General features: G+C 37.4%; 1 protein-coding gene across 4 annotated transcripts; it reads right to left on the bottom strand.

Annotated features, from left to right (window-relative positions):
- Positions 1 to 1,060: 1,060 nt before the first annotated feature.
- Positions 1,061 to 18,865, bottom strand: zmp:0000000936 (interleukin-1 receptor-like 2). Of its 4 annotated transcripts, XM_027152441.2 has the most exons (12): positions 18,647 to 18,865; positions 17,230 to 17,440; positions 10,585 to 10,659; positions 9,921 to 10,173; positions 9,244 to 9,424; positions 8,757 to 8,928; positions 6,976 to 7,038; positions 6,743 to 6,875; positions 5,050 to 5,195; positions 4,622 to 4,765; positions 3,253 to 3,420; positions 1,061 to 2,203 (listed from the first exon to the last, which is right to left on the bottom strand). In XM_027152441.2, the coding sequence occupies exons 2-12, from the start codon at positions 17,246 to 17,248 to the stop codon at positions 1,785 to 1,787; spliced, it is 1,773 nt and encodes a 590-aa protein (XP_027008242.1). In that variant the 5' UTR covers positions 17,249 to 17,440; positions 18,647 to 18,865; the 3' UTR covers positions 1,061 to 1,784. The 4 variants fall into 4 exon arrangements, with proteins under 4 accessions (XP_027008242.1, XP_027008243.1, XP_027008244.1 ...); XM_027152442.2 differs by lacking the exon at positions 17,230 to 17,440; XM_027152443.2 differs by lacking the exon at positions 17,230 to 17,440 and having other exon boundaries at positions 10,585 to 10,661; positions 18,650 to 18,865.
- Positions 18,866 to 19,718: the final 853 nt, after the last annotated feature.

Genomic DNA, 19,718 nt, shown 5'->3' with positions numbered 1-19,718 from the left:
TACACGCCTTTTACTTCCTCATAAATCACATTGTTAAACATACATTGTAGCTCCATTGCTTCACGAACGCTTATTCTTTATTACTATAATCACATACAACAGCAGGTTTGTACATAAACCAGTTATTTAGTGACCTGTACAAGTCTGCTGGTGAAGTCTGGCAGTAAAAAAGGTTTTGTATTTATTATATCTGTGATAAACTGAATTCAGCTTCAGAGAGTTTATTCATTTTCCTGTTTGTTGTTTGGACCTGTTGCTTTCCTCTACCGATTTATCATTTAAAGTCGTAAGCAGACGTTGTCTGTCAGCTTTATTCTGTCAACTGACGTTGAGAAGATATTTGCATTATATTTTTATAATCTACAATTTGTGCAATCAAAGGTTGTCTTGAAAAGAGGTACCACAATTTTACATAGAAGTTCTATGTAGCTACTTCATGCCCTGTTCAGAAAGTAAAATTTTTTACATTTATGTATCGCAGACACCCTTCTCCAGCACAACTACATTATTTTGCATTTTTTAAAACAGGGGCCCTGCAGTGGCAGATTGGTGGTCCTGAGATTTGATCCCATCATCAGTCCAACATCTCAACTACTGGACTACCATCTTCATTATAAAATTGCCTGTGCACATTGACAATTGAACTTGTTTGTAAAAACCTTTTTATCTCTGAACATGTCTCTAAATATCATTTTCACAAAAGAATGCAGTAAACAGCATGTACCAAAACTTTACAAAACGTCACAGCTACAAATGTGGACTGCTGAGGGAATTCCATCCACTATATACACCATGTACTGTGTGATAAACGGTTTATGTGTGTGAGTGTGTGAGTGAGTGTTTGTGTGTGTGTGTGGGGGGGGGGGGGGGGGGGATGCATGTGTGTGAGAGTTTGTGTCCGAGTGCTTGCATGCATGTGTGTGTGTGCTGGAGTGTGCATAAATGGTAATATGCATGAGTGTGTGTCTGTGTGTTTGTGTGCTAGAGTGAGTGTGTGCATTTGTGTGGGGGGGGGGAGAGAGAGAGTGTGTGTGTGTGTGTGTGTGTGTGTGTGTGTGTGTGTGTGTGTGTGTGTGTGTGTGTGTGTGTGTGTGTGTGTGTGTGTGTGTGTGTGTGGTGCTTTTTTTTTTTTAAATCTCCATCCGTTTCTCACACTTCCCTGAGAATATTAACACAATAATACACACAGTGTATTACATTTACACTACATTACATTTACTTCTGATTTTCTCTTCAAAGATTTTCTATAAATTTGTGACAGACTTCAGTGGAAAAAAGACCTTGTGTCAGGCTTCCAGTGGCAAAAAATCAGCACTAACACACAGAGCTCATACGATAATAAATACTGCTAACAGACTGACAGCGTAACTCTCAAGGAATCACAGCAGACTTAAGCAGACACATATTTCTTACCAGACTGCAGCAAAAAAAAAATCTGCTTACATCATTTCTGCAAAGGTGACTGGTCTGATTGTGCTACTAGATAATCAGCAGTTTTGACATTTGGGTTTGTTTGTGTTCTGTATCATTTGTCTGCTGGATTGATTTAAACTAGAAAGCTCAGCCTGTGTTGAACACCACCAGGGTGAACACCAGAATTGAAGCGAATGATTCTCTGCGTTCTCAAGTCTCTTCCCATTCAAGGCTTTTTCATCAGGCCTATTTTATTTGCAGTGGTCTCATTGCATTGCAGTGCATCATGGTGCAGACTTTTGAGACTCCACATCATTAAACCTGGGCTCTGTTTCTCGTTGTAATTTTGCACCAACATTTAATGAGTCCAGTCACAAGTTCAAGAAAATCTTTCTCTTTGAGTGACGCTTGGCTTTGCCTCTCACTGGCATGTAGTAGCGCACTTTCCTCCAGAAGCGAGCAGACAAAGTAAATGAAGAAAGACTTGTCTGGACCTCTTCTCCATCTTCCTCCATACTTGTGCACATCCACCTCCTCCGCCTCTTCCAGGCCTGTAGAGCCCCCTGCTTATGCCGCAGAACACGCAGTGACTCAGGGAGGGTGGAGGGATCATGGAGCCGCTCCATCTCCAGCAGCATCACAGAGAGTGTGTCATCCATTAAGACACGGTGGAGGCCTGCCTGCTGCTCGAACCACGATGTGCCGTCTGTCCTGCTCAGAGACGAGCTGGTGTACAGCAGCATCAGACGACGACAGAGATTCATCGTCTCGTCCACTACGTCTGCCACAGCTACATAACAGTACGTGAAAAGTTAATACATTACTCAATTTGCTTTTATTAGTGAATAATAAAAAATGGCTCCAAAACCAGAAAATATTGTGTTGACATTTTGTCAGTGATCAAAATTAATCATACTTTTAGTCCATTATGTTTTAAGTCCATTATTTAAAAAATAAGAAAGTCCTTATATCAAACTCAGCATCCTTTGCACAAAACCACGGTATCAGTGAGGAGGAGTGAGAGCTTGGAAGACAACACAGGTTCTTCTACTTTGTTTATTCTCTCTATGTTGTACAATAATTTACTGATGTGCAATATTTTTCTTTAACTAACTGGACAACTACTGCACTTCTGTCATATTCGGTCCTCTAGTTGTCTTATGTGTAATCATGTATGTAGTGGTCTATGTTAAATGTGCGCTGTTTGGTTTGCTCTAAAACAGAATACTTGGCCAATAAAGCCGATACAGCTATGGTCTTGCCCAACCATGACTGAGATCTGAACACACAACCATCTGATCTGTGACTAAAATGTTGCACTGTACCAGTGAAAGGGAGTTGAGCTGCTTGTTGTGAGTCAGATAAGGGTTAAGTGATTAACGGCTGTTTAAACTACCGTGAGTAAGCAGAAAAAGTGTCTTTTTATACTCTGGAAGATATTAGATTTCTTTATTGTAAATGTTTTACAATTCTTTACTCTATATTTTACAGTAGGAATGTGTACCAGATGTGTAGTTACTTAACAGTTTGTTTTTAGTTTAAAAATGTAACTCTTATATAACCTTCAACAAAAAGGTCGTGTTCGGAATATTGTCACTAATAACACATCTCTGTTATATAATTTTAGTCCAGTCACATTCCAGTGAGTGTGGAAATGCTTTGGTCCTGTGAAACAGCTTCAATATTTCATGTCAGTTTGTGTGAGGATTTCTAGAGAGCGTACTGAATAGTTCAATATTATTATTTGAATAAACTAAATAGGAATTTTGCATGAAATGCTCATATGAGACTTGTATACGAGTTTGCTGTACAAGTATGTGTGTTTATTTTTTTTTTTACCTTGTCCAGGTAGACTATCCCGACCTAAGATGAAGAGCCGGTACCCAAAGTGTCCCTCCAGAACCTGGGGCAGCGTCTTCAGAACAAAAGTCTCAACCGCTTCACTCAGCGCATCTCCTTGACCTCGTGGATACACCACATAGGCATCGTACAATTTCCCATCACCATCTGCAGGCAAAAATAATAACACCTTCAACATCCGAGCAACAAATCTGGAACTGGGAGCAAAATACATTTTAAGACTTTCCTTTAAAGCAACTAATAAGACCTGTTTATTTCATCAGTTATTCAACCACATACAAAGATCCACTCAGCTGATACTCATAAATAAATACATTAAATAAAACGTCATTTTTTAACTCGAGGAATTTTCCTGTAGATTCTTTTCATTTCTATTCCCAATAAAGTGCGATGTGTACTGTGTGTACTGTGTGTACTAAAGCCCAGTTCTCAAAGCACGGTCCACGAGGCCCACCAGCACGTCAGTGATTATTACAGAGTAAAACTCTAAACATTTAAATAACGAGCTGCATTATGTTCATAAGAAGGAATTTAGTAATTTTAATTTACATTAGAAAGGGTCGCTGTATTTCTTAATTAAATTTTTATGAGAATGGTGAATATTTCTAAACATTTACATTGCTATAATAGAAATGACAATAACATGGAAAAACCTCCTAATTAGTGCCCTATATTTTACACCACTAATATTGAATCCTATATAACACCCAGTGTTAAACATCTCCAGTCCTCTATGTGATATTTAGTCAATAGTTTGTCATTAAGCATGCAATCTTTTTTATAATTACTGTATATAAGAAAGAATGAAGAATTATTTGAGAAAAGTAAGCTGATTCAAATATGATTATAATTTGGGTTAGTTCTTGATCATTGTGTCTAACCCTGAGGTTTCTCTGGTGCATTGTTGCAAGAATAATCACAATTTTAATCTATCACTATTTTTCTACTGTTAAGTCCAAGTCTTGTTTTTCTATTTTCTTTATTCCTTCTGGGTGTTTTTACTCTTTATAATTAATTGCAGTCTGATGTCATCTGCACTTGTTTGGTTGTGTTCCACATACTTTAACAATGTTTCTTGGATGTTGACCCAGTAATAAACATAGTAAATGGATGTGTTAGTAATTTACACATGTGCTGTGTTTAAATGAGAACGGCAGGCTTTTCAGTAAAAAAGTATAAATCTGACAGATTCATGTGCTCCATAATTTTGCCCTGCAAAGGAAACCTGTTTGTTTAGTTTGCTACTAACTGGTTTTAGAGTTTTGGACAGGAAGCATTTTTGCACGTTCTTCACACAAGAGTAAAAATGTTCTGAGAGGAAACAGTGGTTTCCTGGTGTTCAGCGTACCTGTGCTTGCATAAAAGAAAGGAAACAGGGTCCGGAAGAGCAGAGTGAGCTCCACCTTAAACACTCGGTACAGGAGAAGTCCCACGATGAAAAGAAGAGCCATTGTCGTGGCCAGGAGTCCGATCGGCAGGAGCAGATCAGGATCTGACATTATACCAGAGATATTAACAAAAGTTCAGAAAATCAAATGAGAATGTTAAAAAAAAAAGAAAGAACCATTAAAATCAGATAAACACATTATTTATTAGGACTGTAAGATCTGCTGAGAAACAAGAAACATAGACAGAGTGAATCTTATCCTGGACCAAAGCAGACAAAGCTGAAACAGTACATATCTGTACGTTGTCTTATTTGTGTATAAGATAGTCAGTGGAAATACTTTAAACAGGGTAATAAATCAAAAACAAACCACGGGTGTGTTTTCTGACCTGCAGGTTGGAGGGTAAAGTATCCAACTGCAGTTCCTCTGTGGCTTGAAGCCTTGCAGGTGAAGGTCAGGTTAAAATCTTTTGGTTTTACCCGAGACACAAACAGGCTGCGCTCCAACCACCAGCCCTCATCCACCTGAATCTCCCTGTGCACACAAATACCATCTCTTTACTACATCAAGCAAGGATATGAACACAATGTAAACAACAATCTGAGTGGAAATGCTTTCATTCAGTCAAGTGTGAAAAGGTCGATGGTGTCATTTGATGGTGTGACACAACTACACAGAAACAGTACACAGTACCACTGTAAGAAGAGTGTGCAAACACAACATAAGACATTTTATGCTCACTGGACTGGACAATATAAAGTATTATATAAAGAAAAAGAAAAAACATGCACTCCCTATACTGTAGACTAATTCAGATGATTAAATGTATATATGAATATATATATATTTATTAACTTATATTGTACACAGTACTTTCCAAAAGTCTTAGGCATGTGCAAAGAAAGTCTGTAATGAAAAGATGCCTTTAAAAATTGTTCATTCATTCATTCATTCATTCATTCATTCATTTTCTACCGCTTATCCAAACTTCTTGGGTCACAGGGAGCCTGTGCCTATCTCAGGCATCATCGGGCATCGAGGCAGGATACACCCTGGACGGAGTGCCAACCCATCGCAGGGCACACACACACTCTCATTCACTCACACAATCACACTCTACGGACAATTTTCCAGAGATGCCAATCAACCAACCATGCATGAGTGACTCTTTGGACTGGGGGAGGAAACCGGAGTACCCGGAGGAAACCCCCGAGGCACGGGGAGAACATGCAAACTCCACACACACAAAGCGGAGGCGGGAATCAAACCTCTAACTCTGGAGTTGTGAGGCAAACGTGCTAACCACTAAGCCACCGTGCACCCCAAACACCAACAGTTTGTCTCAGATACAGATTGTCTCAGATACAGTGTGTGCTGTTTTATGGGGAACTGGTAAGATTATCTGGGCAGCTTGTAAAAAAAAAAAAAAAAGTCTCTGTCACACGCAGCAATCCGCATTAGAAAACCGCATTGTTAGGTAACATGCTGCTGTCTTTAGTGACATATAAACATTTCTCTGTAAGATTTTTTCTGGAATACTAATGTTAGGAAATATTTTCTGTATTAACTACATTAATTACTGATAATGTAAATATCTTAATAAAAATCTATGACAAATAAAATAAAATATATATGTAAACAGAAGTAAATGGGTTCATTGGTTAAATACAGAAGTACATTTGTGATATCTGTATGTTTCACAGGATTATATATATATAAAATAGTTCTGCTAAACGGTCAAAGTTCTCATGGTTTCTGCTTAACAAGCTGTTTTCTCTTTAAGCACCAGGAGAAAAGGAAATGTGGTAAGAGTTGTTTTCACAGTGGAAACAAGAACTTTGTCTTTTGTTTGTGTGAAAAGCTGCGTTTCCTACTGTCACAGGCAGCCGATGGCTAGCCTGGCAGATTTGTTCAACTCCAGCGTGTTACTGGATATGATAGAAATTTTTTTGTGTTTGCAGAAAAAGATGCAGAAGTTATGACTCATTATTATGAGGTGATTTTTCTCCTCTTAATTGTTTTGACAAAGCAACAGAATGGCATTTGAATGCAAAACTGTTCGAAATCTGTGAAAAACTTACTCCTGAGGTCCCTGGTGGATGCGCTCTGAGGTGTTCGGTGAAACGTATTGGCCCTTAAACTCCCAGACTACCAACGTCATGTGAACTCCTTTGCCAGGTAAAAACACGCGACATGTCGTGTTAATCAAAGATCCTGTTCGCACACGAACACACAAACAAACAGAAACAGATGATTCGTTATGGTTCTGTATTTTTATTCTGTGATTGATTTCTCAGGTTTAGGTGCAACTCACCTGCAGATACTTTCATGGTGTTCTCAGTTGGCTCCAGCATTTGAGGTCGTTTTGATATGGACTCTGAAAGAAGGTATGGAAGGAAGAGAAGATTATTATATATACGTAAATATTATAGGAAAATAATCAGTGATGTGGCCTGAAGCTGTGCAGAGTTATCACCCTGCAGCTGTGGCAATTATGACCACAATATCACACACACTGAGATATCTGATGTGTGTTACCATACAGTTGTTTTACTAAACGTTCAGAGTTCACTGATACACAACACTGAACATGAGGAATCATTAGTCAATTTTTAATTCTCAGTGACAGTCCCAAGCCTGGCTAAAATAAAACCTGTGCCAAATAAAATATGTGTATTGGATGAGCAGCCAAATGATAACAACAACAACATTGTGTATTGTAACATTGTCTCACAATATCAGTACTGTTGTGTTGCCCAGGACTAACCCAGAATTGATGAGTTTCCTATAACTGTACGTCCTAAAAGTTCAACAGTATTGTGATACAATCAACAATACTTACACGGCCATGTGCAGTTATAATAATAATAATAATAATAATAATAATAATAATAATAATAATAATAATAATAATAATAATAATAAATTCACAGTGATTATAATATATCTACATGTAAAACAGTCATTTTTGTGTGTGTCCACTAGAGGACAGCATTGTGCTGGGCAAGTCAAGATGTTACGAAGACTGTGCCCTACCTCTGTACATAAATAAACAAGCAAATTAATAATATAGAGAGCGACACAAAGACCAACATTTGTACTTGACTAAAGTGTGAAAACTCTTCCACTCTTTCACTTATCAATTGCAGTCACTTGGTGTGGTTTATTATTATTATTATTATTATTATTATTATTATTATTATTATTATTATTATTATTATTATTATTATTTGTCTCCTATAAGAGCACAATATGCGTTTAGGACGCTTTAGTGTCCACAAATGATCTCTAATTTAAGGGTGAGGGATCGTCATTATAAAGTCACAAACTGTTCAACCTCCTTTCATCCAGGAAGAGATACAGGAACGTTCTCACCAGAAGCAGCAGGTTCAGACCCAGTTTTTTCCCCCACAACCATGAACTTACTGAACTCTACACCACACCACTAGAACCCTGATGTCTCACTAATACTTCACTATCTGTAATCACACTGCAGTTCTGCTCCACCCTGTACACACCATTTAATACCAATTATAATGGTATATAACTGTACATTCATTGCTTACCCTAGTTAATATCTGTTTATGTATATTATCTGTACATACACTGTATACATATTTGTTACTCTTGCACATATAATGTACATAAACCACACATTTCTACAATATATATATAATATTTTTTTATATTTTGGACAACTGGCACATATTCGTATTTTGCATATGCTATACATATGGACATATTACCTACCATAACTTTATTTATTAGTGTATATATACTGACATATTTATCTGCATGTTGCTCCTTTGCACATTTTTTTTTTTTTTACTATTTCTACTTCTGGTAGATGATAAACGATATTATATTACTATGTACCTGTACTACGTACCTGTACCTGTACTATGTCAAAATTTGTCACATAATATCACTTCCTGTTTTTAGCTTTAGAGGTATGCATCCACATGCTAAATGTGCTATACAAATAAACTGAATTGAATAAAAACGAATCACAGTTTTCTATGAGAGAATCTCCAGTGATCTATGTGAGTATCAGTGAGCAGTGAACATAAGCAACAGGTTCTATCTGTTTCTCACCAGTTATTTCACAATTGATGGTCTGTGTGACTACACTAATGACTCCAGTGCAGTTAAAGGTCATCCTGCAGGTATAAAACCCGGCATCATCTAGGGAAACTTTGCGTACGTGGAGCATGAGGTTGTTCTCTGTGAAGTGAAACTTGGATCCTTCCTGAATACTTTCACAGTCCTGAGAGAGGAAGAGCAAAGGAAGTGTAAACTGAGCCTGTGATATAATTTAACTTTCTTATTCACACACACGCACACACATAGACATACACACACACTCACACATATACACATATACACACACTTATACACATACATGCAAACACACACACATATATACACATTCACACAAATACATATACACACAAACACACATACACACATATACACACACATACATACATATACACACACACAAACACACACATATACACATTCACATACACACAAACATATACACCCACATACGCACACGTACATACACACACACCCCTACCTTGTACCAGTGTATGGAGTAGCTGTCCGCTATGTTCGTGTAGTCAGATAAAGGACACCTCAGGTTGTCGTTCATGATATTCTGCATCCGCTGCACTGCTGTCCGAGAAGAGCGGCATGATCCAAACACCTTGTCCTCTACCAGAAGAACCTTCACCTGCTTGTAGCACTGATCTGGAGTTCTGCTCAAAGAAACATGCAGAATAAAAAAAGTATTATTATCTCTCTCACAAGGTTTCTTCCTCTCCTTGCCTTGCCTTGGCTTTTCTTTTCTAAATTTGTTTATTTTTCTATAACTCTGCTGCTCTGTTTCCATCTCCATAGTTAAACCCTCATTACAGTTAGAAATAAATTATTTGCTTTATATATAACCACTCAGTTATTCAACATATATTAGGCTTATATCAATATAATGGAAAAAATAATTCTAATTCTAATGTCTAATTCTATGTAATTTATCAGTCATAATGTTTATCTAGAAGAAGAATTAGGCTACAAGTGCAGACATTGACACATTGTCTTTCAGTAAAATTTAACAAGATGGTTACTTGTGGCTGTGATGCTGTGATGTTTCTGTTCAGGAGATTCAGAATGTTTGTGGTTGAAAGCAGGTCCCAGGTTGCACATACTAGAAGCTGAGTAAGTGAATAATAAACTGGAACCATGCAGTTACTCTACCTGACAACACATAAATAGTGGCCCTGGTGTTCCGTGGAAGTGTTAAGGAACAACAGTGAAGATCCATGTAGAACAGTATGGTTCTCCTCTCCTGTGAACTTCAGCCCAGTCCTCTGGTCAAACCACGTCACGTTATAAGGGATGTTAAATAAATCAAAGAGATAAACCTTCACCGGTTCACAGTCTAACAGCGCTGCCTCATGTGGGACTGCAAACACACGCTCGAACACTACTCCGTGGTCTATACAGACACCTGCACACGCACACACACACACACACACACATACACACACACACAAAGGGAAAATACAGTTTGTATCAACAATTTTAATACTATATTTAAGTATATTATAACTATGCTTTTTCTTTCTTTCTTTCTGTCACCAAAAGCAACATTTAACATACACACACACACACACACACACACACACACACACACACACACACACACACAGACACTTACAAACACACACATACAAACACACATACAAACACACACACTGTGTGTGTACACAGAGGAAAAATATATTTTGTATCAACAAAGATCTGCTTTAAGAGAAATTATAACTATACTTTATGTTTTATTCTTTCTTTCTGTGAGCAAAAGCAACAGTAAGTTAAGCATACACCCCCCCCCCACACACACACACACTTTCTCCCTGACCTGCAGTTTCATTCTCCGATGCCGCACTGATGGTCCATGTCAGAGTCCACAGAGCTACAAATCCCACAGCCATGTCTGAAAGAGACAGAGAGACAATGAACATCACCTCACATCACAAACCCATTCCACAGTGAGTCACATGGCCTGGCTCTGTGTTCACATGGCACCACTCACTGTAAAACTCACACCCAGGACATGAATCTTATACATAGCCATAAAAATTGTGAAGCCAAGCCCAGAGAAGGCGTGGGGAAATGAGAGTGATTATTTCTCAAGGACAAAAGTGAAGAGACAGATTTCAACCCTTATGACAGAGTTTGTAATACAGTTAATAATAATAAAACAGTTAATTCTAATACTTTGTCTCAGTTTTAATCCATTCATCAGACCCTTAACACTTACTGTATGATGTCTGATCCTGTGCTCTGACCCCAAACTCCAAAGTTAGTATACTGCATGTGAAGAAAGAATTTCAATGTGACGAAATAAAGTCTTCTTCTTTTTCTTCTTCTTCTGCATGAGAAGTTCTTGGTAATGCAGTCAGACCTGACTCAACTCCACAACACTGTAATTTTCCTCTGAGGTTTTGGCAAAATGTGTACTGCACTAATACCATGTTGCTTGGAGCACACAGGCAGCAAGGGGGAGTGAGTAATGGTGCTTCACTGCCCTGAGATTCTTCATCTATATTGTATCATTTTTATCAACCACAAGTTCTTGCTAAATCATATCCCCGAAGACCAATAAAAGTGATCCAGCCTTCTGCAGTCCAGGAACAGGAATGAGGTAAAGACTGCGATTTGCACAAGTTTAGATTACCTCAGGTTTGACATGGATGAAAGTTACCTTAAAAGAAAATGAAAAAAGAACTGACTTGTTTTTCTCATTGTATCTAATCTATTGTAACTAAATAGAGTTGAAAAATATCACATGTAGATTAAAGAAAATTATCAGGCCATTTCCAGGAATAAAAATGAATTTCAGCGAAAAAAGAAAACAGTGAAATATCAGTTTGAATCTAAAACATTTACACACAAAGAGTTTTCTCTTATAATTAATTAAATTAATTGAATGAATGAATTTATACTTTACATTGTATTGTATTGTATTTATGGTGGCATGGTGGCCTGGTGATTAGCACGCTTGCCTCCCACCTCCCTATGCCTCATGGGTTTCATCAGGGATCCCTGGTTTCCTTCCCCAGTCCAAAGATGTGTAATGAATGGATGGATGGATGGATGGATGAATGGAGATGGATTGACTGGTTATATTAACAGTTTAAGTGAGTTGTAATGGGTTCCTTTATAACAGTTTTGTTTGTCTCATCAGTTAAGTGTCTCAGTAGGTTGTGAGTTTAAGTCTCAGCACCACCAAGTCACCACCACTGAGCCATGAACATTCTCCACTTCAAGGATGTGTTTTATTTTCACCTATGGAATTTTAGTGGTACACTTCTGATATACACTTCTACACTTAATCTTGTTAGTCAGAATAAAAAAATCCCCCTGTTAATAAAGTCAATACTGTTTGAGTTGATGCTTATAACTGCAGTTTCCAGTCATTAAGAAGTTAACAGGGAATTCTACAGGAAATAACCACTCACTCAATGAGACTGAAAATAGTTCCCCTTTGGAACACACATCTGAACTGATAAGGATTTACTGTCATGGAGATATTTACTAATAAGACTTATACTTGTCAGACTGTATATGAAAGTGAAACTCTAATCACAATTAGCACTGCACTGCTGATAATTACTGGACATAGTGAAAACTGAGCACTTTTCATTGGCAGAAATAAAAGGTCATTAAATACAGAAAAACTTTATTTTCCCTTTATTGGTTTCAATACAATGTAACTGTTAATGTATAATTCTTCAAATATTTATGAAGCCCATGTCCTCTTTCTGTACAAAGCTGTTAGAAATGAACACAGGAATATACTGTATGATCTCTAAGGTTTGATGATGATGTTTAAAGTTTTAATAGTTTTAAAAGTTTTAATTTAATAAATGGGATGAAGGAGATACATCACATCAGAGGGCATCAGGCAAACTATTTAGCATAGAAAATCCACCTGCTAACACTAGCATGTTCTTTCAGTGTACATGTGGGTTCTACTGAAACCAGAGAACCCAGAGGAACCCACATGAACACTGGAAGAACATTCACACTGACATTCAACATTCAAAAACATCCAAGCTCAGTATGGAGTCATAGGAGCTAGAGCTGTAGGTGGCAAATAAACAATGAAGTCTTTTTTTCACCACTACACCACCCTTTACCAGGCAGACTAAAGTTTTTATTATTATTATTATTATTATTATTATTATTATTATTATTATTATTATTATTATTATTATTAAATCACTTTCACACTAGCGTGGCCATGTGATGCATCCCAGACTTTCCCGGATGTGGACCTTTGAGACCTTAAGATACCTGAAGCCATCATGTTTCTCACACTCCTTACTGATTCACTCAGGAGCTGAAATGAGTCAGAGGTTTTTTATGAAGTGATTTACAGTTACTGCACTTTGACAATTTCGGACAGTCACGTGGAGAATCTCTGAATCAGAAAAAAATATCCATGTGGTCTGCTATAATCACAATTCCACCGACATCCTATCTTCTCTCCAGAGCAAAGGCATTTAAAGGAAACACACCAGTCAAATGAAAACTGACTTTCGGTAAAAAAAAAAACAACCACCACGCTTTGCATTGATTGGTGTTCATGATATAAACTGCCTCGGGTACACAGCAGACTTTAAACCCTGACGGACATAAATATTTACTGAGAGTGATTAATGTTTTTGCTGCAAAACTCAAAGGTCAAGACGCACCGCCGGCTTTGAAAACACGTAAATGTCAGTTTGCTCGTATTTCATAGGTCTGGGATTAATTGTGACCTTTTGACGTCTGCCAACCTCTTTCTTATCCTCCCAGACATTATAATAGTTTTGTGGGAACAGAAATATTTGTGGTCATGTAAATCACATTTGACAAGCACAACTTGATCGATGACAGATTCGGGATCTCCTGGGAATGGTTTTATGTTTTTAGGCCGGATGCCCGGAGTGTTTCTCAGAAACGCTGTCCAAATGCTTTCCTTGTTATTTACAGCTGAGGGCAAGAGTTTGCACCCCCATTTTGGGATTTTCAAGAATATCAATTTATCTTTAAATAATTTCAAGTGTTTAGATTACAGGTGAATCCTGCAAAAATCATTAAAAAACAAACAAAAACATGGCAGATTTATGACTATTTATGACTGTTTCACTCGACTGTGTTACAAAACACTGCCTGAGTTGCGTAAGATGATGAAATTCAATGAGATTTGTTCTCTTTTCTTAAAGATCTCTCACATTACATTCTCACGCCAAAATCCTCACAGCTAAATACTTTAAGACACTGAGTTCTAGTCAAAAAAGCCTCCTATAGATCACATGATCTCGCAGGATTGGCTTTAATCACCATGTTATTTTATGTTGTCAATCAATCCATCCATCCATCCATCCATCCATCCATCCATCCATCTATCTATCTATCTATCTATCTATCTATCTATCTATCTATCTATCTATCTATCTATCTATCTATCTATCTATCTAAAATCTTACACTACAGTTCTGATGGAGTCCCAGATCAGAGGGTGGTACGGTTTCTATGGTAACAGCTCATTCAAAGGGACTCAAATGGTGGACGGTCCAGAAACTATAAATACGCATTTAAAACATTGATATTTTGCTGAGAAAAATGGATCATCATTGACATGGAGAAAATTTCAGCTGTTTATGTGACCTGTATGAAAGGAGTCTCCAGTGTCAGCACTTGTAACATGACCAGCTGCGTTTTGTGTCGCATTAACTTCCAAAGCAATTTAATCTGTAATTCATTGGAAATTGTAATTGTAAATCCTCCTCATCACACACACTCAGTGCTGATAACTTTTATTGCCTGTTTTCTTATTTGAATCTGTCTTTATTCCTTACAATTCCTTGCATAAATCTATGGAAGTGAATCCACACTGATCTTCCAGCTTTATCTGCTTAAAAAAAGTGACTATTATGGATAATTGTTACATATAGGATACTAATGTATTCTTATTAATGCCTTTATTAAGTAAACCATTAAAAATGATTGAGAAATATTTTAGAATATTTTAGAGATAGACAAAGGTGAAAAATTCAGCAATGAACACTCATTTTACACGAAGACTTCTTCACGTGACTCATGTTTCAACATAAACAATTTAAAATGCTAATTTCTATTTATTTTTTTAAATATTTTGGAATATGAAAAAAAATAGATAGATTAACCAGAGGACAACAACTTGAATTGCTTCAGCACTGAACAAGTGATCTTTAATGTAAATGAGGATGTGAGAATCCACTTCATAGTGGAAGTAAATTTGTTAAATTCAGCAAAAAATATGAGAAGACGAGCGTGAAAACAGGACCCGAGAACTGGAGAGCAGAATAAATTACTAATTTAAAAAGGAAGTGCTGGCAGCACTAAGGTGAATAAAAACTTTCACCATGAGCTCACATACAAGCAGACCGACGGCTCTGCTGATGTGGGGCACAGGATTAAGATTCAGTTGGAAAATGTAGAATTCACTGGTTTGTTTGTGATTCATAAAAGCAAAAATATCTTAGACAGAATCAGGAATGCTGAATCTCAGAGGCGAACACTTCAGATTTCAGGAAGTTTCTTTGGTTCTGATTTTTGTAAACCACATCCGATGTTGCTGTACCACTTCTGCACGAGTGTACTGCGATAGCAGCGCAGACGCTTTCAGATGATTAAATTAGGGTTACATTAGTCAAGGATTGCTCTAAGAATATTTCTCTGATGTGTTGAAGTGGATAAGTGAGTCATGTTTCGTATTCAGATGAAGACTAAACACCTATAGCACCTCTTCACTGAACATTAGACTAGTTATATAGTGTTTTATTTTCCTGTTCCAATTCAATAATATTCTTAGACACAGACTTGGATATATTTAGATTAAGATAAAAAGCACTTCTGTATAAAATCGCCTGCTAAAAGCTATGGATGTAAATGTAGACATTAGACCTTATTCATGGACCATTGCGTCTGAGATGATGAGCGTTAAAATAACCCAGTGCTCATGAAAATCATCAATAAATATCAAATCAATCTGGGAACTGGGAATCAATCAGTTCTGAAACTATAAATTAATGATGTTTTTTTAGCCTCTTTCCACAGCAGCAATATTGCCACTTTAAAAAAGGAATAATGAATTATAATGTTTCAGCAGCACAGAAACCCTTTTTATTTACTTATGAACTAAGAGATTATTCCAGACAATCACCTGAATTTCACTTTATTTTTCTCAGCCAATAAGCATCTGATGTTCTTTAGATTCTGTGACTTTTCGGGTGAATCAGGATAAAATAAGGTTATAAGCGTCTGCAAGAATCAAGCGTTACTGAACTTATGCACTGATTTTTATTTATTTATTTATTTCCCCCCCTTTTTGAGCGCTTTATTATGGACAGAGACTTTGTATAAAATCACTTCTTTTTGAGGTTCATTCTAACTTGATTTATTAAACAACACTGATTTAATCAGGGGATATAAAAATATTAGCCAGTCATTTCCTATTTCTTGTTTTCCTGTGACTTCCTTGATCACATTCGACAGCAATGACATGAAACGCATCTCCGTATGACTTTCGATATATTCATCAGCCTCCCTGACAGCAGAAGAATAATGAGACAAGTTAAATTAAGATCTCTCAGTATGTAGAACTTAAATATTAAAAGATACTTAAAACATGGAATAAATAGTCTTTAGTGATGATTGATATGGGATAATTACATCCTACTGTACACATGTCAGTAAACTGATCCTAAAAGCTGTGGGCAAGTCAATAAGCCATGTAAAAGGCCATGAGATCTCCTCAGAGTAACATAAAGGATCTCGGCAGATTTTTTCACTTTTCCCAAACCACAACAGCTGGTTCGGATATTCATTTCACTAAATCAGCAGTCACAAGACTGAAAATTAGATGCAGACAGACAGAGCAGCCTGATCTGTTGCACATATTTTATATCATTACCACAGACCCATTGTTCCCATGGTAACGCAGGCTCCCTTTGGGACGTGTAAGCATCACTGCAAGCTTAGTTCACCTTATAATTATAAGGTCTCAACTTAAAAAATGTGAAATTTCAAAACAAACAAAAATAAACAGCAACAAGAACAATACCTTGTTTTAGAATTGACTGTAAATGCATTCAGGGTGAAAGAGCAAAGGTGAACCGGTAAAGTTCTATTTTCAGGGGATCCGTTAATATGAAGCTTAATCCACCAAACAAGCCTGTACTGTTTGTCCTAGGAAGAGACAAATGCACTTGTCCAAACTTCCCACAGTCACTTTTGAACGCACGAGAATTAATTACGGAGCGTGGACAGTCAAGTGGTCGCTTGGGAACTAATGCAGCCTTTAAACCAAAAATTTCCCTTTCAAAAGTACGATCAAAAGAAAAGACTTTTTCTTGCAACATCTGATTCATTAAATTTAATAACACAAGTGTTTCCAGACTATTATCATATGAATGTATGCAATACTGCAACACAAATCAGGAAGCAGATCTAATTAGAGAATATTACTTGCCTTGGTGAGTGTGAGACATCTGCTGAATCAGCAAATATTTGTGCACCAACAAGGCAGATTATTGCATGCTGAAGTGTGAAAAAGAAGCTGTCTAGTCAAGAACTCTATTCTCAGGAGTGAAGAGGAGAGGGAGAGCTGAAGACCGTTCGCTCGTATGACTCATGATTCGGTGTGTCCAAGTACACGGTGTGACTGATGGTCAAACATCAAGCTGCGTCAGAGTGAGAAAGGCAGGATGATATGGATGTTTATATAAGAGTCCAGATGAACCATCCTGGATCTGTGTTTATTAAATGATACTAAACAGAACTGTGTACAGTGTCCACAGGGCTTTACTAACGCAAGATAAGAGAGAGTGCAATAATTAACAGCAAATGGAAAGTGACCTTTTTGTTTGCAAGCTTTCAACACACCTATGAAAAAAGGAGATGACTCAGTTTCATGTGTTCTGTTCTCGAAACATGAGGGAGCAAAAATAATGCTGACACCCAATTAAGTCCCTGAGCACATTAGTCATGTGTATGTTTGGGGTAATTCAGGTTCAGCATCATAACACACACACACACACACACACACACACACACACACACACACACACACACACACACACACACACACAAATTCAACCAGAGACACACACACACAGAGACACAAACACACAGAATCACACACAGACAAAAACACACACACAGAGACACAGACACACACACACACACACACACAGAGAGAGAGAGAGAATCACACACATACATGCACATACACACAAACACACAGAGACACACAAACATACATGTGCACACACAGACATGCATATATATATATATATATATATATATATATATATATATATATATATATATATATATATATATATAAACACACACACACACACACGGAGACACACACGGAGACACACACATACATACACACACATACCTGTTTACTGTACATGCACACGCACACACACACACACACACACACACACACACACACACACACACACACACACACACACACACACACACACACACATGGACTTGGGGCATTGACATGGGAAGAACATGTGAACTGCCACACAGACACTAACCTGAGCTCAGAACCTCAGGTGTGAGACAGTAATATAGCACACAGCACCACTGTATCTGATACACTGTCAAAAATATCAGCTTTCAGGACGTGAACATTTTCTCATGAAACTCTATAAAATTCCGTACAATACTTTACACAGGAAATCTTAGTACATAAGATCCCGCTTGTGTAGAACTTGTGCAGAATCCCAGTTGTTCTGAATTACATCCAACGAGTATGACTTCCTGACAGACCTTCACACAGACGCACGCACACGCACACACACGCGCGCGCGCGTACACGCTCAAGCATAAACAAGCGCGCGCAAGGGTTTGAAAAAAGGCCTCACCTCCAAATCCACTGGATCTCCGTCGCCGCGTTTCTTTCCACCGTTTAGGGAAAGATAAGCTTCACAAACTTTGAAGAGAAAGTTTATGTTACATGAGCAGTAACACACTCAGACGAAGGTGTAAACACTCTGTATCCAGAGGAAGTCATCTCGCCGACACACACTCAGAACTTATCCATGCTCACAGGAACATTTGAGAAACTGAATGTTGCAATTTCCTCTCCGGGGCTGGGAGCTTTTCCTCCTCATCATTGCGCAACGCACCGTGCTGTGACAGGCGAGGTCTGTTTCTCCGTGTCAGGAAATTCAATCAGTACTCAGCACTTTCACTGAGCCTTCCTTCGGGATGTTCAGTTATTCCATAGTAGATTTCAGTAGATTTCAATAGATTTTAGTAGTTTTCAGATGTCAGTAAAATTCAGTAGATTCCAGTAGATTTTAGTAGATTTAAGTAGATGTCAGTAGATTTCAGTAGGTTTAAGTAGATTTCAGTAGATTTCAATAGATTTTAGTAGTTTTCAGATGTCAGTAAAATTCAGTAGATTCCAGTAGATTTTAGTAGATTTAAGTAGATGTCAGTAGATTTCAGTAGGTTTCAGTAGATTTTGGTAGGTTTAAGTAGATTTCAGAAGGTTTCAGTAGATTTTAGTAGATGTCAGTAGATTTCAGTAGGTTTAAGTAGATTTTAGTAGATTTTAGTAGATGTCAGACTCCTGACTCGGACCGGATGAAGACACTGTTTTCCATATTTGTCTCTATAGAGCCTCTGAAGTAGCAGTGAGGTTTTTTTTTCACTGTGGACTTAGGAATGTGTTTTATTGCTAAATGAAAAATCCATGTTATTACCTAAAATCAATCATATTTTTATTTTAAATTATTCGTGTTACACCTTTTTATAGTCTGCATGGTGTTTTTATTAAAGTACTTGTGTCTGTAGGAGTCTGTGATTATACTATTCATTCATTCATTCCTTATAAAACATTTATTTATTATAAACTTGAGTCTGTTCCTGATTTTTAAATGTCTTGATTTACAGCAAAACAACTGAAAAATGCAGCTCGAGGTACTCACT

This window comes from Tachysurus fulvidraco, chromosome 6 (genome assembly GCF_022655615.1).
Source record: "Tachysurus fulvidraco isolate hzauxx_2018 chromosome 6, HZAU_PFXX_2.0, whole genome shotgun sequence".
Lineage (NCBI taxonomy): Eukaryota > Metazoa > Chordata > Actinopteri > Siluriformes > Bagridae > Tachysurus > Tachysurus fulvidraco.
Note: the sequence above shows the minus strand (reverse complement) of the source record. Positions and strands in the feature narration are given on the sequence as shown.

What these genes read in the sequence shown, in the direction of transcription:
- zmp:0000000936 (XM_027152441.2), bottom strand. An exon ending in CACCATGAAAGTATCTGCAG is followed by an intron (nt 6,876 to 6,975) that starts GTGAGTTGCACC and finishes GTGTGCGAACAG; the next exon opens with GATCTTTGATTAACACGACA. An exon ending in ATCCACCAGGGACCTCAGGA is followed by an intron (nt 5,196 to 6,742) that starts GTAAGTTTTTCA and finishes TTGTGTGCACAG; the next exon opens with GGAGATTCAGGTGGATGAGG.